Raw genomic sequence first — 26,507 nt, forward strand, 5'->3', positions numbered from 1 at the left:
CAACTACTGAGCCTGTGCGTCTGGAGCCTGTGCTCCCCAACAAGAAAGGCCGCGATAGTGAGAGGCCCACGCACCACGATGAAGAGCAGCCCCTGCTTGCCACAACTAGATAAAGCCCTCGCACAGAAACGAAGACCCAACACAGCAAAAATAAATTATTTAATTAATAATTAAAAAAAAGAATAAGGTCTTTGAAAAAAAAAGATTAGGGTATTTTTCTGTCTTGTTCACAACTGTGTGCACAGGCACCACTTGCTACACTGTAGGTATTGAATAGATATTGGTGAAACACAGGAGTGGATATGGGCATACTGTGTACCAGACAACATCCTGGGCCCTAAGCATCCCCAGAGAGCCTCACCCAAAGTCCAAGGAACTTAAATCAATCCAGTTTCCCTGACAGGATAGAATGAAGGAGTTTAGAGAGAATGTTCATTTATCAAGAAGATTTTAAAAAATCAAATGAATACAGACTTACTCGGGACCTCATTCCACCAACCCTACCCCTAACCAGCACTTTTGCCTGTGATTTTTCAATGACCTGGCTCCTTCCTGTAGTGTGTGGTGTGTGTGTGTGTGTGTGTGTGTGTGTGTGTGTGTGTGTGTGTGTGTGTGTGTGTGTGTGCGCGCGCGCGCGTCTTAACTGATAAAAATATCTGTTTCACCCTGGAGAGGAATATGTTGATCTTGCTAAAGTAATAGGATATAACTTTCTTGCTTTTCTCGATAAAATCCTAGGTGAAATATTAGCCAATATAGACACAAATCCTTTCTTCTGGGGTGAACAGAGTGTATTGAACCCATGAGTCCAAATAGTTTCTAATAACCTATGGAGTCCACTCAGCTACAAAAGGAGTCCAGGGTTATTTAAAAATACATTTTAAGTTCTAAAAACAGAAGAGAAATCCACTAATCCTACCCACTTCATATATCATGACTGTAAATTAATTTACAGTAGCAACATAAAAATTCTTTTTTTTTTTTTTTTTTTTGCGGTTCACAGGCTTCTCACTGTTGTGGCCTCTCCCGTTGGAGAGCACAGGCTCCGGATGCGCAGGCTCAGCAGCCGTGGCTCACGGGCCCAGCCGCTCCGCGGCATATGGGATCTTCCCAGACCGGGGCACGAACCCATGCCCCCTGCATTGGCAGGCGGACTCTCAACCACTGCGCCGCCAGGGAAGCCCTAAAAATTCTTTTTATTAACCCCCAAAAGGGTTGGCACCCTAGCTTCCAACGCCTCTGCCCAAGGAGGCCTGTTCTCCAGTCCTCTTTGTGTCTCGCTGTCCTGGAAGCCAAAGCCCTATGTCCACCATTCCACGTACTCTAGAGCACATCCCACACACCTCTACCAGCAGACGTATTGCGGTTTGCTTGACTATGTGGTATGATGAACTTAACATTCTCTCTGGCCCTGCTTTGGCAGCTACATGGAATAAAGAGCAGGTACCAGGAGTGGTCGTGGTTAGACCATCCTCTAATGATAAACAGAACCTCTAGAAAACTTCCAAGACAAAGCAGTCCTCCGAGCGAGATCTCTGAGGGTGAAGGTCTTCTGCGGAAACAGCAAAGTACAAGAAGCACGACTCCTTTGCCACCTGGCTTCAGTTAAAGAGGAACATCTGCCTTGTTATCATTTGGGAGGTGGGTGGGCACTGCAGGCAGGCAGGCAGGGGAAGCCTGAATGTGGACAGGGGCCAGGAACAAAGCCATCAGATCATCGAAGTCCACTGAGACCATGAAACCTACTTTGGCAAGAAAAAAATGTTTACTCACTTACAAATTCCCATGATCTTTAACAAAACAACTGCCTTTCCTTTCATTTCCAGCAAAACATGTGATGTTTAGAGGGGAAGAGGCAGTGTCGTCCAGCTCGTCCTTTACACTTCAAAATAATTTTATAGGTCCTGAGTTTTCTTTCATAAAATGTCAAGGTTTCATCCCCTCTTCTGTTTCCCTCCCTCCCTTTGCTTTTTTCTTCTTTTGTCTATAATGTCATTATTTCACCCCACAGGAAAATGGAAAGTTCAGGGCAGAGTCAGAAAAGCGTCTTTAAAACATACTGTAAAAAGTAGAAAACTATTCTTTTCCATTAAGGTTCCAGTAAGAGCCCCAGAGCCTTAGGAAAACGGTTCCTTTATTATTCAAAGAGGAAGATGGGTTTAGATGACTACCTACAAGTTGTCTGAGGCCTAAGACTCCAATAGAAACAATAGAGAATCTTCATTTATCAAGAGAATTAAAAAAAAAAAAATCAAGTGAATACAAATTTTTTCTGAGCCCAGCAAGTGGGCTGTTACTACTGGATTTTATAGATGGGACAAGTGAGGGGCCTTATGTCACTTGCCCAGAGCACAGCAAATCAGATGGTCGAGCCTTGATTAAACCGGGGCTATGTGCCTATAAGCCTAGCACTCTTTTTATTCAATACTATAACATGTTACCCCGCAGCCCCTCAGCAGAGGCTATGTCTTAATATTGATGTAGCCAACTTCTCCCCGAGGATCAGGGTTCGCGGTGTTCTCCATATGGACCAAACACCAAGATGACGGTCCACCTCATCTCTGTTCTGTTCGGGTGATTTACCACATCCTTCCTTTAACCTCATCCCACTCCTTGGTCAAGAAGCCCATGCACACACGCACACATGCACACACCATCTGCCAAGGAACTTAGAAGCATGACTTCTTATGTCTCTCTGCAATTCAAAATTCAAACCAAAATAAACCACACTTTTATTAATTTTTTAACCAACCACATCTTCATCCATTTAGCCTCACCCACCTTTAAAAACTGATTTCATCTCATTCACATGGGGTCTGCCTCACATCTCTGATAGAAGCCAATACCTTAAAGTTATCCATTTATCTACCATACTGCGGGTGCCTCTGTTTGGATTTAGCTGTCAACACCTCACACATGTGAAATCAATTTGTGTGATATTAATGTAAACATTGTGCATTACACACTGGTGGACATTTTATTGTTCTAACAGGAAAAACAGACAAAATGTTTGCAGGTGTGTGTTTTCTCTACAGCACAGACAATAACACACTATAAATGACAGTACCTGTTTTACAAAAGGATCATCACATTATAAAAAGAGGTAAAAGTAAGGTGGGGGGCTGTCAGAGAATGTCTTATGCTAGCAGATTCTGACAGGACAGTGGCGGGGGCAGGAATTATACATAGGGTAAAGATTTTTATGAAAAAAAATTGCCATTCATAATGTCACTTTCCCCTCATCGTTACTGTAACCTCATTTCCTAATTGCATGTGCAAGACAACCAGTTTTCATAATGCTTTAGTGCGGAGTCCATTGCTTTAGTTTTAAAAATAGTCAACTCTCTTGTGCTAAGAAAACAGCACATTGCCTTTCAGAGCATTGTAACTGACAAGATGGAAGAAAGCAGGCAGGATGTTGAAGCTGAAGCTTTTCAATCACCTAACATTAATACGATTCAATTTATGCTTATGTCATAGGTTTAGACATTGTGCTGCACCGTAAGCAAGGAAGGGACTTGAATAAAATACACTGAAGAAAGCAGATGGTATGCTATCAAAACCCTTCAAGCCTAAAATAACCTTTCCCAAGTAAGGAGAATAGTTAATTAAAACCAGGATATATTTACTCTATGCTGAATATCTCAATGTAAATAAAAATCAAAATGACACTACCTTCATGTGGGACTAAATGATGAAATTTCATCTATTCTCTTTTTCTTTCATAGTTTCTAATCAAACTTTTCATTAAACAGCTTCATAAAATTCCATGGAGGATTTATTTACAGGGACTCGTTGCAGATTTAAAAGCCTTACTTTTATTGTTCAATTAAATCTGTTATTCAGTGGACGACATTAAAACAATGGGAAAGAGGTGGGGTGTCTGAGCAGTTGGGCAAGGTTGTCAGAGGAGCAAAGTCCATTTTCAGAGATGAACCTGGGGAATGGCAGTAAGCTGGATGGCACCCAGAGGAAACGAGGGGACGTCTCTGCTCGAGAAAGAAAGCCCAGATCCGTTCCAAAGCCATGGCCTGGGTTTGTCCCAGTCTGGGTCCACCGACTGACTCACATTCATGTCCTACTGGTAGAGAGGGCATCAGGCCATTTATAAATCTCACCCAGAGAGCACGGCCTCCTGAGGGTGATGACTAAGGGCAAACAAATCTAAGAGAGACCAACAGCTGACCCAGGGCAAAGGCAGCCATTCCTAATGGAGTCTGGACCTGAATTTTAAATGATCTAGGTATTTCCAAAACTTTTCTAATAACCTCTCTACCTATTTTTATTTTAAAAAAATTTTTATTGGAGTATAGTTGATTTACAATGTGGTGTTAGTTTCAGGCATACAGCAAAGTGAATCATATGCATATACATGTATCCACTCTTTTTTTTTTTTAAGATTCTTTTCCCATATAGGCCATTACAGAGTACTGAGTAGAGTTCCCTGTGCCATACAGCAGGTTCTTATTAGTTATCTATTTTACATATAGCAGTGTGTATATGTCAATCCCAACCTCCCAATTTATCCCTCCCCTTCCTGCTGTTTCTCCCTATTTTTAAAAACCAGATCCAGCTCTGCCTTTTCCATAAGGCTTTCCCCGACCCCTCGCCATGATATGACCATCCTCTCCAGCATGCCCCCAGCTCACTGTGAAATGCCTACTGCACGTGACTTCTACAACACTCACCCAATACTTCATCACTGACTTTCCTGTAACATGAGTTAACCTTTCAGGTGCGTTAATCCTGTCTTCCCCAATTAGATTTTAAATCCTCAAAACAAGCAAGGACTGTGTTTTATTTATCTTTGGAAAACCCCCCTCCCACCCTCACTCCGTAACCCCACTTAATACAAGAAAGCAAAAGATATATTAGTTAATAAAATAAACATTATTTAATCATAGGAAAGCAGACACTGTCCTTTCGAGAAGGGCCTTGGAGGTATTTTATGGCAATTTATGAATTTCATGTGTCAAAGGCGTAGCTGCTAAATGCTATGCACTCTTTGCCATCAGCTCCACCATTCATCCACCTGGTGATATGGCTAATAAAATTTGATTTTTACAGCCTAGGCATACTGTTACCTAAATTACATCTGACCAATTACTGAAGTCACCAAACGTGTGGTACAGAATATATACTGTGCAGAAAATTCATCTGTGGGCCCCCTGGCACTCGCGGTAATCTGACAGAAGTGTTTCAGTCATCTGGCAGTGTTTAATATTAGGAACATTTGTTTAATGCCAGTCACTAATTAAATTTATGTTCTTCCACCAACTGTTGGTTGGAGAAACCCAACCCCGCGTTTCAACAAACCCTTTAACCCATGTTGATTTCAAATATAACCAGTTGGAGGTTTAAAAGGAATTTCTCTGGAAATTGAGATATATGACCAGAAGTGCAAGGTGGGGGAGGGATGTTGGTGAATGTGTTCAAATTGGGCCAGAATACGCTTTTTTTCTGTTCACTTACTAAAATGAAACCCTGTAAGAAGTCCCAACTATCTGAAGTATAAACTTAACTAAAAAAATCTGATATTCTAATTTTTTAGACTAGGCATCTAGAAGCTCTTTAAAGGTACCTTCATTCCAAAATAAAGCTTCCACCTTAAGAGTCTGGAGAAGGAAAACAGCATTAAAATTAGCTATACCAGAAGAAGATTCCAGAAAACATTCAAAAGTCAGATGCTTGTGTTTGTGAGAACATTTAAAACTAATTTAGTAACTCTTAAACAACCATTGTGAGTGTTGTTAAACTGCAACTTCTATTACCAGTTCTAGATACAACAGCTTTGAAACTCCATGACTAATAACTCTTAAATTAGCCAAAAAGGTTAAAACATTTTTTCATTGTATTACACTGTGAAACTCTAATTTAGAATTCTCTTAAACGAGGGAAAGCATTTTTTCAGTTCTATTTTGTTTCAGGAATTTAGAGACCTCTTGAGCAGCAAGCAGGACAGAGAAACCCTTTGTCCTGGGAGTAGGGGCTAGAGATGAAAAACTCCAAAGAGAAGTATTGAAAAGGGAAGATTTATACATGTTGATCTGAAAAGAGAGTATGTTTTAAAAATGTATTAGATACATTCATCTACTTGAATAAAAAGGTTATTTGAACATTAAGAACGATAAGAAAATCATAACTTGCATAAACACTATTACTCTCTTATAGACCGATAAGTCAGAGTTGTGAAAGGCACCTGGAAAAAGTCTGTAACAACAAAAAAAAGTCATGTCTAATAAACTTAGGTCCCCTTCCTCTCTTTTCTCCCTTCGTTCTTGGATCAAGATGAGCCGTCTGGTCACCTTACCCTCATCTGCCCACACACCTACTTACAGTACCCCCGCAGCAGCTCCAGGGCTGCTGGAGTCATGAACAATCAGACTGGAGAGGCCACCGTGGACCCCCAAACCACGGTGAGGCCTGTAACGGCTGAGCAGAATAATCTGAACCTGAATAATCCGCAAAATTAGGCATCCTCGGAAAGACATGACCCAACAGAATCAAGGAATGTTCTGCCCCAAGGGACCCCGTCATACTCTCTAGGCCAAGGGTCTCCACTGCGTCTGCACCCAGATACCCACACGGGAGCCAGTGTGGCTCAGTCATCACCCTGCTCACTCTATGGTGGTGATTCCCAGAGAAGGGAGAGGGTGAGAGTTGGGGGTGTCTTTGCCTCTGTAAGTATAGGAACTGCCAGGCGACATGTGTACTACGATGACGTGCCCCCAGGGTATTCTGATGTCCCTGCCCAGCCTACTGAGAACCACTGATATGATCCAATCTCTTCAAGAAAGAGATGAGAAAGTGAAGATGTGAGAGATGTGATTTTATCTTGCCTCCAGGCTTTCATGGCATCATGAAAGGTCTCCTGAACTTAGGATGTGCTCTCTTCTCCTCCTTCCTTTCTATCTACAGAGATCTCACGACCAATCAGCTGAACAGAGATGCAGATACAGATATGTGTGCACATATCCATCTTTGATGGGCACAGTGTATAGAGATATATGTATATGACAAAATTAAGGGGCATGGGGATCTATTATCTATCTATATCTATCTATCTATATCTATTTACCTTATGATACTGAAGTGGTTAAACTGGTGTGTTTTTTTTTTTTAAAACTGGTGAATTTTTATAGCTCCTTATACCACTGAAAAGGAAGTGATCAGTTAAATGAAGAAAATCAGTATCTGAATAGCCGAACCCTTTTAAGAAGTAACTAGCATAAAAGCTTCCTGTCCTATAAAGTCCAATTTCAAGGTTGACCAAGCAACTCCAGACTCTGTCTTGAACAACAAATTCTAAAGAATAATCCTGGGCCCTGGTACACACAGGCTGCCAAGTAGGCAATGACGTCTTATGCCGCAATCGTTGGAGGGAGGGGAGGGGTGGGTGGCACACTGGGCTTGTCAAAGTAAGCCCCGTTCCCCATCACTGCTCTTCACAAGAACTGAAAACAGCCAGACACACACGCACAAGTTTCATGTAGGAAAAAAAAAAAGACTCACCAAACTCATCGCATATGCTCTCATTTTCTATGAGAGTTGGGTGGTCAAAGGTGTCCCGACAGTACAGGATCTGAGGGTTCTTGCTGACCACTGCGATGCCCCCCAGGGCCAATGCAAACTGGTCCGTGAGAATGGAAGACGGCTTATCCTGGATGCGTTTCAGCATCGAGCGGTAGCGGCAGTACTGAGGGTAGCTGAGAACTATCACGTTCGTTTCTTCCTCGTCCTCCCCTAGACAAACGAGAAAACACTTCCATTACCCATTTCCCTCCAACAGAGAACTGTCATGGCCCTGGCATCATTTCAATGACCACCTCTGGTTTTGTAATAAAAATAGAGTCTTCAAAAAGACTCTTGTATCAGTTTATCTTTAGCACAGTTCGGCTACTGCCAGCATCCTCTCAGCACCATCACCCCTCCAGCTCCATGAAAAAGCCTCAGGCAGAGAAAAGGAAAAGAGTGGGATGGATAACCCCACAGACAGATTACGCAATGCTTAGGTCACCGGCAAGCAGCAGAACCAGAAAACAGTCTTGAAAGAAGCTGATGTATATATATATTTTAAGCATTAAAGGCATCACCGTTGGAAAAAATCAGAATTTTGTTGAGCTTCTTTATACTTCTTTCCACAGTTTGGTATTGCTTTTATTTTGGATTATGTCATCTTTCAGCGCTTAAAGGCCCTGTAAAGGTCATCTGGCCCCAGAGCGATGTCTGTGGGTCTAAAGAGCATCATCATCTGCTCTGGTGGTTGTTAGTTTTGCTCAACGAATATTTCTCATTCTCTTTATGGTCCTGTGGGAAGGCCGTACTTCCCTGCCCACTGAGGACAAACGGCTGTGTGACTCGTTCTGGCCAATGAAATATGGCAGTAGTGGGCGGCTCCTTTAAGAGCCAGTGTACAGCGGACCACACTCTCTCCCTCCCTTCATTCTGGACATCTGTAATGTTTCAGACAGTGGCTACCCTGCCAGTCTTGGTCTTGAGTGAGGATAACACGGAGCAAAGCCCCTGGTTGGTCCTGAATGGATGTATAAACATAAGCACTTGTTGTTTCAAGTGAGACTGTGATTTGGAGGTTGTTTTTGCAGCATGATCTGTTTCAATGTGACTGATACATCCACCTTCCCCACCCTCCCCCCAACCCATGCCCCCTATCTTCTTCTTTTTTTTTGTTTTTTTTGTGGTACGCGGGCCTCTCACTGCCGTGGCCCCTCCCGTTGCGGAGCACAGACTCCGGACGTGCAGGCTCAGCGGCCATGGCTCACGGGCCCAGCCGCTCTGTGGCATGTGGGATCTTCCCAGACCGGGGCACGAACCCGCGTCCCCTGCATCGGCAGGCGGACTCTCAACCACTGTGCCACCAGGGAAGCCCCATACCCCCATCTTCTAACGTTTCTCAAATCCATCTGGTAACTTAGCACAACGCAGAGGACCACAGAGAGGACTCCCCAGGCATCTTTGTGAGAGCTCCATCAGGACCAACTTAACTCAGGAGAACGTTTCAGCAACTTTAACGAAACTCCCCCTTACAATGATCTTAATGCTTATTTACACCTCACCATATTAAGTGCTCATTTACAAAACCAGGATTCTGCACGCATGAATCCTTCCTTCATCTTAAGCTTGAGAAATGGTACCCCCTCCCTTTGGTATCCTGCCACCTGCACAACGTCAAGCTGCATTTAGGCTCCATGACCCAGTTTGCCATCGCTCTCTATAACCACGTCATCAGGGCCTTTGTAAGCAATTCCCAGATATGTCAGTTGCTTATCCAAAGGGAAAACACTCAATATTTCAAGCATTTACCATGCTGCAGGGAACTGCACAAAACAGTTGTTAAGGATACCAACACTGTCGTGGCCATCTGGTAGACAGTGGGAGACGAATGAGCAAGGACAGGACGTAATGATGGGACATAACCAGTACCAAAGGAAGGTGTGCGTGTGACCTTTTCAGATAGGAGGCCGTTACCCAGACGTATTTCTAATTACGTTCACTTAGTTCCTCAGGCTGGAGGCTTCTTCGAGAATGGAGACGTTTAGCTGCTTTCCACATGACATCTTTTAACGGTTTACGTTGCTTAGACTCCTGCCTGGCTTGTGGGTAGCCACTTCATCAGCTGGCACACTTAATTAAAAGGAACTATGTCTACACTGAAAGCAAGTCCCCAGTGAAAAGTAGTTTTGAGATGCTGATCTATGTCCCAAGACATGCCAATTTGAGATTTTTACAGTAGATCAAGACACTAGTTCGTACTTTGGGTTCAAATCTGTGCTTTCTATAGAGTTAAAGCAAAAAAATGTTTTAGTGGAAATATCTACCTAACATCATCAGAACTCCAGAGTGTCTAAGTACTATTGGAAGAAGCAGCCCATAATGTGTCAATTGCATCATTACACTCTATTTGTCCAGGATGACCAAGATTTGTCCAAGATCGTCCAAGATGAGAGACAGGGGTATAACCATGAACCCTCAGGACTTATTTCAGCATGCTCAGCCCCTAATGCCATCTCCTGTACATAGTAAATACTGTTCAAATATCCGTTGATTCCAAATCTCTTGGCTTTCTGTAATGGGTGGGGGGTGGCAGGAAGCTGTACTAGTTTCTCCAAGAATTCTTGAATGAAATGGAGAAAGTCAGGCTTCTCAGGCTGAATAAAGGTGAGAAAATGAATGCTTCAGAGTTAGCTTTATAGCAGAAGATGTCACCTGGACTCATGGGACCACCTCACTTCCTTCCTATCCCTTCATTCTCCTTCTGTTTTTCTCTGACTATTTTTTGTGATGATGCCACCTCTAGTTTCTTCTTAATTCTCTATTCTGGATGAAATCAGCCTCCTGGCTATGTTCTGTGCTTAGAAATGACTTTTTTTTTTTTTTTTTTTTTTTTTACTCCACCTCATCCTTCAAACATTTATCCCTCTTTCATCAGGCAGTTTCCAAAACACTAACCAACCCATGTGGTCCTGCTCTTTCTGACAGGAAAAAAAATAGCAAATTCCCTCTGACCCCAAGTCATGGAAACACATGCTATGATGTCCATTCATTCTGGAGACAGTATCTCTAAGAATGCTCCCAGGACCGCCCGCATCAGAATCACATAGCGGGGTGTAAAGAGGCAGACTCTGGGGCCCCAATGAGAACCTCTGACTCAGAATCCCTAAGGTTGGGGCCCAGAAATTTATATTTTTAACAAGCTCCCAGATAGTTCACGCACATTAAACTTTGAAAACACTACCTGAGTTTTACTTACAGTTATTTATTCAGTTGGGCTTTGATCTCTCTCCTTTCTCTCTCTCTATATATATACTTTTTTTTCTTTTTTTCCTGTTTTCAGGTATATGCTTCTATCCAAAACCCCAATGTACCTGAAACAGAATAAAGGACCAAATTCCCTCTCCTTGCCACTTTCCCAGGATTGTTTACAGGTATCACAGAAGACAGCGAATGTAAAAAAGCTCTCTTAACCAAAAATATGAGGAACTGAGGAACTGTTTTCTTGTTTACGAAGCAGAGCAAAAATACTACTGCAATTTCTGGTGCTAATAATAAAACATTAAAATTTACAAAGGCCTTTCACATAGCATATCTTTTGTTTGTTTGTTTCTCACAACAACCCTATTAGTAGCATGACAAACTGTTAATTAATACTCCCTGACTTAGAGACAGGAAAGTTGAGGTTCAGACACCCAAGTGACTAGTCCAGGATCTCAAAGAACTAGAAAGTGATGGAGGTGAGACTATAACCCAATCTTTGAACTCCAAGTTTGATGAGCTTTTCATTATGACAAAATGTCACTAATAATAATAATAATAATAATAACATTCCTTAGGGTAATATCTTGATTACTTTTCCTATATGGGTGTGGCTGAAATAAAAGATTTTTCCTTTGACATATGATTATTATTGTTGTTGTTATTGCTGTGGAAGAGATTTAACTAATTTACAATATTAGGGATGAGGATGGTGGTCTTTGATCAAGTAAAATATGAGACATCCGTTTCATCAAGAACTGTTGAATTCAGCCAATTATAAGCCAGAATTATTCTACTCTGGTTAAGTTGACAGGTTCTTATTTTGGAACACTGAAGTTCCCATTGTAACGATTTAACATTATTGACACACCTTTCATGTTTATCAGCTTTCTACTTTCTATCCACATGATAGGAAATAAAGTCAACTCTAGGCTGTGCAAGCCTAGAACCCCTGCCCCTCGCTGAGAGGTTAGAGGCACAGCTGGGACCTGGTCTAATGTGGCAGTGCTTAGTGATCCCCCCCAAAAAATTATTATAACTTTGTTGCTTATTAGCAGAACCATCCATTTGGACCAGAATTTTGGCATTGTTTGGACAGAGGCAAATTTCCAACCTTTCAATTAGATATTCCCAGAGGAGCTGCCTTTAATATTTACAAAAGCAGAGAAAGTCCATGAGACCCTCAGGACTCCTGTGAAGAGGTTAACAAGCATTCTAGGTGAGAGTCAAGAGAAAATCCAGAGTAAAGGTGAGATCTGGAAGAACCAACAATTCATCTAGGTCAACGTTTCCCTGAGTGAAGATACCCTGGATCTCTTCTTTGGAGTTTAGGCAGAAGTTTCTTGAACCGAAGAAACTTTTTTTTTTCCCCCAAGACAAAGTGTGGTCACCTTAATATGAAAGGTATGTACAAGAGAGTACAAAGCTGAGTTTGGAAGAGCTTTCCAGGTCTAAAATTCTATGATCCTATAACTTCCTTCTAAGCCTTTGCATTAACTTCTTCCTAATACAGCTACAAAAATATTAAATTGTTCAACAGCTGTCATATTTTATTTTGCCCTAGTACACTAAGAAACAAATAAAGCCAAACAACGTTTCAAGAATTCTTAAATTCCTCAGCTACTTCTTTCCTCCTATGCATTTCATAGACACACAAACAAATACTCCTATGCAAAGTTATGCATGAAACAAGGGCTGACAGTAAACGCTGTGTAGGACATCTCTCCCTTCCCAATTCATAATAGGTCTAGGAGATAAATCTAAGAATGAATAAAGAGTGGATAAATTGCACATTTGTTTAGCAAGAGACAAAGTGTTCCTGGAACAAAGATTTTCTTTCAGCCACACCCACATAGGAAAAGAAATCAAAGTATTACCCTAAGGAATCTTTCTCTAACACACTCTAGTTGGCTGGGTTATATATACATTACTTGATTTCTGTCAACAGAAAATGACCAGCAATAAATTACTGGTACCAAAGACTGAAATTTCAAACCGTAATTATGATATTAAACGTCATCCTGTTCTTCAAGTCCCCCTCCACCAAAAAAAAAAAGTGTGCCTATTTTCAAATGAAATATTCAAAGGGAATAAGAGTCCCCGAATTACTAAACCTGATTTCAACTTCAGTGAAAAGAACTTTGCCTATTAAAAGTTAATACCTAAAGTACACTGCTTGTAATGCTCAACCAAAATTACTCTAATCCTGCACTTATATCATAATTACACGTTTTGTTAACCTCTCTCAATGTCAATTTTTCACTTATTTATATGTTTTCAAAGTCCCAAACAGAATTCCACTGAGAAACTGTAATTATAACGTGAGACTCCACCCAAGCTTTTCAAACAGTAACTGTATACCATTGCTTTAATCCTCAGCGTTGGGCTGGGAGCGGGGAGAAGGTGGGGGGAGATGGTTTGAGCAGGCATTCATTCTGAATAGCACGTTGCTCAAGTCGTCTTTGTAAAAAGAGAGATGCATGAAATAGCAAACACAATGAATTAATGGAGCATTGACTTTCAAATATCCATAATGCTATTTTTTTAAATAGATAATGGTGGCCAAATGCACAGAAGGCTGAAAACATAAATTCCGGAGGAGAAATTTGCTTTTATCTCTTACACAACAATTTAGAAATGTAACTTTCTTTTTCATTCTGTGGGGAGGGAGGAGGGAAGGCTTGTTTCGGAAACATCACACTATTATGCTTACTGAAAACCACTATAATCTATTTCTAACATCACAGTAAGCTTAAAAAAATAAAAAAAACTTAAAAAAACCCTCGCACCAGGATTTTATAGAGCCTGGTGGAAAAAGTATGCATGTTCCTTCCTGCACCTAATTACCTCAACTGAAAAATCTGCCAAGTATTTTGCCCTTTAGTTCTCTTAATCGTATTAGGGCAAATGCATTTGGATGCCAATAGAAACAAACATTTAAAGATTTTCACCTAAAAGATTCCAAATATGTATGAAGGTTATGTTTGAGACACAATGTCCCTAGTCCTTCAAAGATGATATACAGTGTTCTTTTTTTTTCCCTAAGCAAATATGAATTTGCTCATGTTATAAAACTTGATGTCTAGTTTTGAGACTATTTAAGTAAAATAATGTCAATATGAGAGGCTCTTACAATGATTTATGCTTCTTTCTGTTACTTTATTACATTAGACATTCCTTTCTCAAAGCTTTATACTTTTCACTGTGCTCCTAGCAACGACCCAAGGCAAAGCATCAACTTTATATACCTGGCACCATTCCAATTCTTACTGCTATTGACAATTATATTGAAGTTTCCACTTAATCGCTACTCTGCTGTGACACTGAATATTTGTCATAATTAGGCATTTCCTATTTTCCATCCATTCATTTTTGATTATTACTGAAAATGAAATTTTTTTATTCCAGAAAACCTAAGCATGAAAATTCTACAGATAAGAGTAGCTACAGCTGTTACTATCATTACCAACATTGTAACATGCAGCAAAAAAAAAGAAAAAAGAAAAAAAAGAAAAGACTATAATTTCTCAGAAGGTAATTTTCCTTTCAGTCTAAGTGCTCTTATTCATCTTACAGTTACTCAATGATTTCCTGTTCTAATTACAGGACATTATACAGAAAGACGTTTGTAAAAGGAAAATGCAGCAGTGCATATGACTGAAATGGCCTGAATTGGTTGAAAGTGTTTAAAATTCACAGTTGTACATTAACTTTATCAATTCCTGATTACAATTCTGTGTAAACGTGTAATGTGTCCCTACATCTCTCATAAGGCAGTCAACCTAGTACCCAAAGTTAGTACACATCAAAGGGGAGAATACAGTTGCAGTTAAACTGATGTTGAAGAGGTGGGGTGGGGGAAGATCCGTTTTCTGGGTTTTTCTTCTCAGCAAAGCTGTTAAATTGGAGGCATGCCAAGATAAGGAGTGGAAAATATTAATAATAAAAATAAATTAAATGCCTGATTAAAAGGGAGAGAGAACAAGATTCCATCCAGAATAGAAATGAAAATGCCACAAACTATTTCATAAAAACATACTGTGACGTAAATTGCACATCAGTATTGCACTGCTGTGGTTATTTTGAGAAATGGTTTGTACTGTAAGTCAGCTGGTGCTGCCCCACCCTTAATGATTTTGTAAGTCTCTACACAGTAAGCAAGTGGGGCAGCCCTGAGATGGCTAAGACAGAAAACAGACCTAGCCAAACAGAACTGACAATAAAAAGATAATGTACTTTTAACATAACAGAACAAGAAGATTGGTTTTATTAACTAAAAAAAAACCCTACTTTAAATGGTCCCCAGCTTGCCATTTGTTTTGATAAATGGAAAGACAGATCTTCCCAGGATAGGCAACAAAAACATCACTGGAGAACTTATAAAAAGAGAATATGGGAAAATATGTCAGTGCATGGTTACAAACAGAACAAAGAATATTTCAAATGTAAAACCCAGGGTTTTAACCAGCTGTTTCCAAAAGCAAGCCACTTCAAATGGATGGACACACAAATATAAAAATATGTGTTAATATGTTAATATCAGCTTTTGCCCTATTACTGCTTCATCACTCAAAAAAAGAAGACAACAGAAAGCTAAACTAAAACCAAGCACTGCCATCACTTCAAGGAACAAATGAACCTACTAAGAGGCAAAGCCAGCTCCACCACCAAGGGTCCCCCAAATGGTCACTGAATTCTAAGCTGCATTCAAGAGCCATATTAGATTTGTTCTAGAGAATTTTGTGTCTGATTCCCACATGGCTCATCTCAGCCAAATTTAAATGTCATACAAGACAGGGATTATGCAACAGGTGTATCTACTGGTGAGACCACATGGCTAGAATGACGCATAGGTAAAAGTGGTGACCATATTTGGGGTGTGATTCTAAGGGGCCTGACTTACCATAACCTGCCTCCCTTTCACAGGATTAACTGTTAAGCTACAGTCAACCATTCACTTTTAGTATCAATGAGTTTCAGTGTCTGAAGAAGAAAATATAAAGAACCCTTGAGACCCCCTAGGAACCAGATCTTGGTCAAAATTTCTCCTACTCTAAAATTGTGTCAAAGAGATTAATTTATCCATTTATTTATTTACTAGTGACCCAGGTAAGGCTATTATACTGGATTTGAACTTAGTTCAATTCAACCCTCTCTTGCTTTACAGGAAGCTACTACTAAGATCCAGTTAGCCTCTCTGGTACCATGACAAAGTTGCTATAAGAGAAGGAAACTTGACCATCATTAGCACAACTGGTCTTAAAAATAATATTAACTTCTGCCATCTTTCCCCTTACAACATCTACACAGTTTTTTATTCTTATTTTGTAGCTTATGCCTGCCATCATTGCGAGAGTCACAATTCCATTTCTGCAGCAGCCATGTAAGCCTTTGACATTTGAGAGACCCTCCTGAACCCCCAAACTCAGGAATAAACCTAATTAAGGTGTGATACTGGACAGATCAATAGCTAAATGATTAACTTCCACACATCTGTCTCTCAGCATGTAAGATCTGAATTTGTGCCTTAACAAAATGACATCACTATTTGTCATGACTTTCATGGACATGATTATTTCACTAGTCAACACTGATCAAAGTAAATGCCATCCTTTCCAACATGGTTTGTATCAGGGGGAAAAATCTGTGTGTGTGGAGAACTAAACACCAAATGATGTAAGACCGATTAATATTGATTACCTAATGCTCAGCATTTTGAAGGCATTCTATACATATATACATACATACACATACATATATGTGCATGTGTATATATATACACTATATAACAGGATATATATCTGGAAATAATATTATGTCATGGTATGGCTACTTTCATTAAAACTGTGCAGTCATTAAAAATACTAAAATCAAATAATATTTCAGGGGCTTCCCTGGTGGCGCAGTGGTTGGGAGTCCGCCTGCCGATGCAGGGGATACGGGTTCGTGCCCCGGTCTGGGAAGATCCCACATGCCGTGGAGCGGCTGGGCCCGTGAGCCATGGCCGCTGAGCCTGCGCGTCCGGAGCCTGTGCTCTGCAGCGGGAGTGGCCACAACAGTGAGAGGCCCGCATACCGCAAAAAAAAAAAAAAAAAAAAAAAAAAAAAAAAAAAAAAATAATAATATTTCAGGTCATGCAAAGATGTTTCTGTTATATTCAGTGAAAATAAGAAAGGTAAGAAATAATATATTCAGCCCCTTGTCTTTTGTTTAATAGCATTACTGAGATATAATTCACATACTAGATAATTCATCCATTTAAAATGCACAAGCTTTTAGTATATTCACAGAGTTATGCATCTATCACTACAGTCAAATTTAGAACATTTTCATTATCCCAAAAGAAACCCTAACCCCCCTCACTCCCACATCTCTTTGCCCCTCATCAGTCCTAGGCAACCACTAATCTACTTTCTGTCTCTATAGGTTTGCCTATTCTGGACATTTAATATAAATGGAATCAAACAATATGTGGTTCTTTTTGACTGGCTCCTCTCACTTAGCATAATGTTTTCAAGGTTCATACATACTGTAGATTGTATCAGTATTTCATTTCCTTTTACTGCTAAATAATATTCCATTGTATGGACATACCACATTTTATTTATCCATTCCATCAAGAGATGAGACGTCTGGGTTGTTTCCACTTTTTGGCTATTATGGATAATGCTGCTATCAACATTTGAGTAAAAGTTTTTGTGTGGATATATGTTTTCCTTTCTCTTGTGCATATACCTAGGAATGGAATTGACGGGTCATATGGTAATTCTGTGTTTGCCCTTTTGAGGAACTGTCAGACTGTTTTCCAACATGGCTGCACCATTTTACATTCTCTCCAATAGTGTATGAGGTTTCTGATATCTGCACATCCTCGCTAACACTTGTTATTATTTGTCTTTTTGATAGCCATCCTAGAAGGTGTGAAGTGGTATCCCATGTTGTCTTGTTTAATGCTTAAAAATCACTAATAGGGCTTCCCTGGTGGCGCAGTGGTTGAGAGTCTGCCTGCCGATGCAGGGGACATGGGTTCGTGCCCCAGTCCGGGAAGATCCCACATGCCGCAGAGCGGCTGGGCCCGTGAGCCATGGCCATTGAGCCTGTGCATCCGGAGCCTGTGCTCCGCAACGGGAGAGGCCACAACAGTGAGAGGCCCACATACTGAAAAAAAAAAATCACTAATAGTGGGGTTCAGCTAGGTTATGAGATTATCTGGGATTCTTATTCTCCTTTGTTTGCCTGCATTTTAACTGTGCAATATTTTTTTAAAGATGTGGACATCTGGCAAATTTATATGGAATTTCAAGAGATCTCAAGTAGTTAATCTTAAGAAAGAACAAAGCTGGAGGACTTACACTTTCCTATTTCAAAACTTACTACAAAGCTACAGTAATCAAAGCAGTGTGGTAATGGCATAAGGGTCAAATGTGATTGACAGAATAGGGAGTCCAGAAATAAACTTTCAAATGTGTCAACAAGGGTGCCAAGATCATTCAATGGGGAAAGGACAGTCTATTCAATAAATGGTGTCAGGAAAACTAAATTTTGATAGGAAAAGAATGCATTGGAACCCTTACCTCACACCACATACAAAAATTAACTTAAAATTGGTCAAAGACTCAAATTTAAGAGCTAAAACTACAAAACACAGGAGGAATCTTCATGACCTAGGATTTCACAATGGTTTCTTAAGAATGACACCAAAAGTGCAGGCAACAACAAGAACAAAAAAATAGATAAATTGGACTTCATCAAAATTTGAAACTTTTCTGCACCAAAGGACACTATCAAGAAAGTGAAAAGACAACGCTCAGAATGGGAGAAAATATTTGCAAATCATATATCAAATAAAGATTAATATTCAGAATATACAAATAGCTCCTACAACAAAAAGACAAACAACCCATCTTAAAAGGACTTGAATAGATATTCCTCCAAAGAAGTTATAAAAATGACACATGAAAAAAATGCTCAATATCATTAGTCACTAGGGAAATGCAAATCAAAACCATAATCAAAACCATAACTACTTCACACCTACTGGGATGGCTATTACTTTAAAAATAATAAAACAAAAACAATAAACTCCAAGTGTTGGTAAGGATGTGGAGAAATTGGAACCCTCATATATTGCTGGTGAGAATGTAAAATGGTTGTAGCTGCAGTGGAAAATAGTCTGGAAGTTCCTTAAAAAGTTACATATTGAATTACCATATGACCTAGTAATTCCACTCCTAGGTATATACCCCAAAGAATTGAAAACAAGAACTCAGACAGATACCTGTACATCAGTGTAACGGCAGCATTATTCACAAGAGCCAAAAAGTAGAAACAACTCAAGTGTCCAACAACAGATGAACAAATAAACAATGTGGTTATGCATACAATGGAATATTATTCAGCCATAAAAAGGAATGAAGTTCTGATACATGCTACAATATGGATAAACTTTGAAAACATTATGCTAGTGAAATAAGCCAGACAAAGGACAAATAATGTATGATTCTATTTATATGAAGTATCTAGAATAGGCAAATTCTTACAGAGAGTAGAACAGAGGTTCCCAGGGGCTGGGGCTGAGGACAGAGGAAGGGAATAAGGAGTTATTGCTTAATGGGTAAAGAGTTTCTGTTTAGGATGATGAAAAAGCTGGAAATAGATACTGTTAATGGTTACACAAGACTGGGAATGTACTTAATGCCACTGAATTGTATGCTTAAAAATGGTTACAATGGTAAATGTTATGTACATGTATTTTACACAATTAAAAAAAAGAGGGGGCTATCTGGCAAGGGTTATATTTTCTATGTGGATGCATTCTTAATTGCTTCTTGAAAGAAAAAGAGTAACTAAAATATAAACTCCTGGAGGGCACAGAATCAGTGCTCTAGTTTCTTGTTATCCCTCCTAGACCTTTGAAGGACCACTGACAAATGCAATTGCCTATAGAGAGTTTCGCAGTCAACATCTGAACCTTTTGTCAAACAGTAAGAGCAGTCATGTCATTAGTTCACTCTAGGATCTGGACCAGCAGCTCTTCCCAAAAGGCTGAAAGGATGTGGAGAAAGTCATCCACCAAACAGTGCTTTAGTCATTGGCTGGCATTAGATGATGGGGACTGAGGTTAGGCAGTCATCTCATTTTTGTGACTTTTTAAAAAATAATTGCACTGCTTGAGGAGTGTGTGGACCACCCTCAAAGAGCTGAGCCATCTCCAAACAACAGCACTGACTTCTGGGAGCTCACATCCTCATGTGACAAGAGTTGCTTGGATTGCATTGTTTTCTTGCATCTTATCATAGGCCTTCTGGAGTGGCTTAACAAGGAGGGCAAAGGTTTCTTTCTTCTACCAGTGGCTCATCATGAATCAGGGGACTTCAAACTGGTGAACCCCTGGACTGAACCTGCATAGGCATGGGACAGATGCTCAACATCTGTGTCACTCACTACTCCACTCATCTGCCTGAGAGTGAGTCTGCACTCAATACAGCCAATCTCCTTTACCCATCTACTGCCCCTGAGTCGTCTTATTATCACTAAAGAGACAAGTGAAAATACTGGTTTTGGAGAGGCCTCCTTTATTGATATATTAAGTCACCATAAACCATGAGCTTTGATCTTTCTCTTTTTTCACATATTTCCGTTAAAGGAGAAGCTTGGCAGTAGTGACAGAGTACTTTGGCCTGCGTTAAGATGCTCTGAATTCAGAAAAGCCAGAGCAATAAAGGTTAATGATGCTGATCCCTTTAAATGTAGCTGGAATGTTCTGTGAGGTTACCAGATTTTTAAAAATAAACTGCATGAAACCTAAGGATAAAAATTTTACATGATTTATATCAGAACTCTTGTACTTTAATAAATACAGACTCTAACACTTCAGATTTTATCCAATGATATATAATATTTATTCCAATAGTCAATCAGCATCTTATTTCATTCCATATCATGTTTAACATTTTCTACTGCCTATTAGCAAAAAATTCATTGAAATTTATGATAAAAATTTAAATGTCCTCTTAAAATTGGAAAAAGGCAAATATATGGTTTTTGAAAAACCTTGTACAGCAGGATTATTCAATAGAAACAATGTGAGCCAAGTATGTCATTAACATTAAAAAAAGAACAGGTGAAATTAATTTTAATAATCTATTTTATCTTTTTTAGCTCTAGTTTTTTACTACTAAAAGTAATAATTCAATGGACATTTTTGTCTCCCCCCTTTAATTGAGATATAATTGACGAGGCTTTTTGGTGGGGTTAATGGTCGACTCCGGTAGGGCTCATGCCAAGGGGTATTTCCCAGAACTTCTGCTGCCAGTGTCCTTGTCCCTGCGGTGAGCCACAGCCACCCCCCACCTCTGCAGGAGACCCTCCAACACTAGCAGCCGTGTGGCTGACAGGGTCTTGGTGCTCTGGCTGGGTGTCAGGGATGTGCCTCTGAGGTGGGAGAGCTGAGTTCAGGACATTGGTCCACCAGAGACCTCCCAGCTCCATGTAATATCAAACAGCGAAAGCTCTCCCAGAGATCTCCATCTCAACGCTAAGACCCAGCTCCACTCAACGACAAGCAAGCTCCAGTGCTGGACACCCTATGCCAAACAACTAACAAGACAAGAACACAACACCACCCATTAGCAGAGAGGCTGCCTAAAATCATAATAAGACCACAGACACCCTGAAACACACCACCAGATGCAGTCCTACCCACCAGAAAGACAAGATCCAGCCTCAACCACCACAACACAGGCACCAGTCCCCTCCACCAGGAAGCCTACACAACCCACTGAACCAATCTTAGCCACTGGGGGCAAACACCAAAAACAATGGGAACTGCGAACCTGCAGCCTGCAAAAAGGAGATCCCAAATACAGTAAGTTAAGCAAAATGAGAAGACAGAGAAACATACAGCAGATGATGAGGCAAGGTAAAAACCCACCAGACCAAACAAATGAAGAGGAAATAGGCATTCTACCTGAAAAAGAATTCAGAATTATGATAGTAATGATGATCCAAAATCTTGGAAATAGAATGGAGGAAATACAAGAAACGTTTAACAAGGACCTAGAAGAACTAAAGAGCAAACAAACAATGATGGACAACACAATAATTGAAATTAAATATTCTCTAGAAGGAATCAATAGCAGAATAACTGAGGCAGAAGAACGGATAAGTGACCAGGAAGATAAGATAATGGAAGTAACTACCACAGAGCAGAATAAAGAAAAAAGAATGAAAAGAGTTGAGGACAGTCTCAGAGACCTCTGGGACAACATTAAATGCACCAACATTCGAATTATAGGGGTCCCAGAAGAAGAAGAGAAAAAGAAAGGGACTGAGAAAATATTTGAAGAGATTATAGTTGAAAACTTCTGTAACATGGGAAAGGAAATAGTCAATCAAGTCCAGGAAGCACAGAGAGTTCCATACAGGATAAATCCAAGGAGAAACATGCCAAGACACATATTAATCAAACTGTCAAAAATTAAATGCAAAGAAAAAATATTAAAAGCAGCAAGGGAAAACAACAAATAATATATAAGGGAATCCCCATAAGGTTAACAGCTGATCTTTCAGCAGAAACTCTGCAAGCCAGAAGAGAGTGGCAGGACAGATTTAAAGTGACGAAAGGGAAAAACATGCAACCAAACTTACTCTACCCAGCAAAGATCTCATTCAGATTTGACGGATAAATTAAAACCTTTACAGACAAGCAAAAGCTAACAGAATTCAGCACCACCAAACCAGCTTTACAACAAATGCTAAAGGAACTTATCTAGGCAGGAAACACAAGAGAAGGAAAAGACTTACAAAAACTAACCCAAAACAATTAAGAAAATGGTAATAGGAACATACATATTGATAATTACCTTAAATGTAAATGGATTAAATGCTCCAACCAAAAGACACAGACTGGCTGAATGGATACAAAAACAAGACCCATATATATGCTGTCTACAAGAGACCCACTTCAGACACAGGGACACATACAAACTGAAAGTGAGGGGATGGAAAAAGATATTCCATGCAAATGGAAATCAAAAGAAAGCTGGAGTAGCAATTCTCATATCAGACAAAATAGACTTTAAAATAAAGACTATTACAAGAGACAGAGAAAGACACTACATAATGATCAAGGGATCAATCCAAGAAGATATAACAATTGTAAACATTTATGCACCCAACATAGGAGCACCTCAATACATAAAGCAAATGCTAACAGCCATGAAAGGGGAAACTGACAGTAACACAGTCATAGTAGGGGACTTTAACACCTCACTTTCACCAATGGACAGATCATCCAAAATGAAAATAAATAAGGAAACACAAGCTTTAAATGATACATTAAACAAGATGGACTTAATTGATATTTATAGGACATTCCATCCAAAAACAACAGAATACACTTTCTTCTCAGGTGCTCATGGAACATTCTCCAGGATAGATCATATCTTGGGTCACAAATCAAGCCTTGGTAAGTTTAAGAAAACTGAAATCGTATCAAGTATCTTTTCCGACCACAACGCTATGAGACTAGATATCAATTACAGGAAAAAATCTGTAAAAAATACAAACACAAGGAGGCTAAACAATACACTACTTAATAACCAAGAGATCACTAAAAAAATCAAAGAGGAAATCAGAAAATACCTAGAAACAAATGACAATGAAAACACGATGACCCAAAACCTATGGGATACAGCGAAAGCAGTTCTAAGAGGGAAGTTTATAGCAATACAATCCTACCTCAAGAAACAAGAAACATATCAAATAAACAACCTAACCTTACACCTAAAGCAATTAGAGAAAGGAACAAAAAAAACCCAAAGTAAGCAGAAGGAAAGAAATCATAAAGATCAGATCAGAAATAAATGAAAAAGAAATGAAGGAAACAATAGCAAAGATCAATAAAACTAAAAGCTGGTTCTTTGAGAAGATAAAATTGATAAACCATTAGCCACACTCATCAAGAAAAAAAGGGAGAAGACTCAAATCAATAGAATTAGAAATGAAAAAGGAGAAATAACAACTGACACTGCAGAAATACGAAGGATCATGAGAGATTACTACAAGCAACTATATGCCAATAAAATGGACAACCTGGAAGAAATGGACACATTCTTAGAAAAACACAACCTTCCAAGACTGAACCAGGAAGAAATAGAATATATAAACAGACCAATCAAAAGCACTGAAAGTGAGACTGTGATTAAAAGTCTTCCAACAAACAAAAGCCCAGGACCAGATGGCTTCACAGGAGAATTCTATCAAACATTTAGAGAAGAGCTAACACCTATCCTTCCCAAGCTCTTCCAAAATAGAGCAGAGGGAGGAACACTCCCAAACTAATTCTACAAAGCCACCATCACCCTGATACCAAAACTAGACAAAGATGTCACAAAGAAAGAAAACTACAGGCCAATATCACTGATGAACACAGATGCAAAAATCCTCAACAAAATACTAGCAAACAGAATCCAACAGCACATTAAAAGGGTCATTCACCAGGATCAAGTGGAGTTTATCCCAGGAATGCAAGGATTCTTCAATATATGCAAATCAATCAATGTGATACAACATATTAACAAATCGAAGGAGAAAAACCATATGATCATCTCAGTAGATGCAGAAAAAGCTTTTGACAAAATTCAACACCCATTTATGATAAAAACCCTCCAGAAAGTAGGCATAGAGGGAACTTACCTCAACATAATAAAGGCCATATATGACAAACCCACATGCAAAATCGTTCTCAAAGGTGAAAAACTGAAACCATTTCCTCCAAGATCAGGAACAAGACAAGGTTGTCCACTCTCACCACTATTATTCAATACAGTTTTGGAAGTTTTAGCCACAGCAATCAGAGAAGAAAAAGAAATAAAAGGAATCCAAATCAGAAAAAGAGATGTAAAGCTGTCACTGTTTGCAGATGACGTGATACTATACGTAGAGAATCCTAAAGATGCTACCAGAAAACTACTAGAGCTAATCAATGAATTTGGTAAAGTAGCAGGATACAAAATTAATGCACAGAAGTCTCTTGCATTCCTATACATTAATGATGAAAAATCTGAAAGAGAAATTAAGGAAACACTCTCATTTACCCCTGCAACAAAAAGAATCAAATACCAATACCTAGGAATAAACCTACCTAAGGAGACAAAGACCTGAATGCAGAAAACTATACGACACTGATGAAAGAAATTAAAGATGATACAAACAGATGAAGAGATATACCATGTTCTTGGATTAGAAGAATCAACATTGTGAAAATGACTATACTACCCAAAGCAATCTATAGAGTCAGTGCAATCCCTATCAAAATACCAATGGCATTTTTCACAGAACTAGAACAAAAAATTTCACAATTTGTATGGAAACACAAAAGACCCCAAATAGCCAAAGCAATCTTGAAAATGAAAAACGGAGCTGGAGGAATCAGGCTCCTGGGCTTCAGACTATACTACAAAGCTACAGTCATCAAGACAGTATGGTACTGGCACAAAAACAGAAATATAGATCAATGGAACAGGATAGAAAGCCCAGAGATAAACCCATGCACATATGGTCACCTTATTTTTGCTGAAGGAGGCAAGAATGTACAATGGAGAAAAGACAGTCTCTTCAATCAGTGGTGCTGGGAAAACTGGACAGCTACATGTAAAAGAATGAAATTAAAACACTCCCTAACACCATACACAAAAATAAACTCAAAATGGATGAAAGACCTAAATGTAAGGCCAGACACTATAAAACTCTTAGAGGAAAACATAGGCAGAACACTCTATGACATAAATCACAGCAAGATCCTTTTTGACCCACCTCCTAGAGAAATGGAAATAAAAACAAAGATAAACAAATGGGACCTAATGAAACTTAAAAGCTTTTGCACAGCAAAGGAAACCATAAACAAGATGAAGACAACCTTCAGAATGGGAGAAGATATTTGCAAATGAAGCAACTGACAAAGGATTAATTTCCAAACTTTACAAGCAGCTCATGCAGCTCAGTATCAAAGAAACAAACAACCCAATCTAAAAATGGGCAGAAGACCTAAATAGACATTTCTCCAAAGAAGATATACAGATTGCCAACAAACACATGAAAGTATGCTCAACATCGCTAATCATTAGAGAAATGCAAATCAAAACTACAATGAGGTATCACCTCACGCCAGTCAGAATGGCCATCATCAAAAAATCTACAAACAATAAATGCTGGAGAGGGTGTGGAGAAAAGGGAACCCTCTTGCACTGTTGGTGGGAATGTAAATTGATACAGCCACTATGGAGAACAGCATGGAGGTTCCTTAAAAAACTAAAAATAGAACTATCACAAGACCCAGCAATCCCACTACTGGGCATATACCCTGAGAAAACCATAATTCAAAAAGAGTCATGTACCACAATGTTCACTGCAGTTCCATTTACAATAGCCAGGACATGGAAGCAACCTAAGTGTCCATCAACAGATGAATGGCTAAAGAAGATGTGGCATATATATACAATGGAATATTACTCAGCCATGAAAAGAAATGAAATTGAGTTATTTGTAGTGAGATGGATGGACCTAGAGTCTGTCATAGATAGTGAAGTCAGAAAGAGTAAAACAAATACTGTATGCTAACACATATATATGGAATCTAAAAATAAAATGGTTCCGAAGAACCTAGGGCCAGGACAGGAATAAAGACGCAGATGTAGAGAATGGACTTGAGGACACGGGGAAGGGGAAGGGTAAGC

At 39.4% G+C, this 26,507-nt stretch overlaps 1 protein-coding gene across 1 annotated transcript in view; it reads right to left on the minus strand.

Annotated features, from left to right (window-relative positions):
• ARID5B (AT-rich interaction domain 5B) overlaps positions 1–26,507 on the minus strand; it is a gene marked incomplete at both ends in the record, with an annotated part of 187,994 nt that overhangs the window by 87,189 nt on the left and 74,298 nt on the right. The window contains 1 exon segment of the mRNA XM_079696564.1: positions 7,513–7,743. Within this exon segment, the coding sequence (XP_079552690.1) occupies positions 7,513–7,743 (231 nt within the window).

The sequence above is a fragment of the Hyperoodon ampullatus genome, assembly GCF_949752795.1.
Source record: "Hyperoodon ampullatus genome assembly, chromosome: 1".
Classification (NCBI taxonomy): Eukaryota; Metazoa; Chordata; class Mammalia; order Artiodactyla; family Ziphiidae; genus Hyperoodon; species Hyperoodon ampullatus.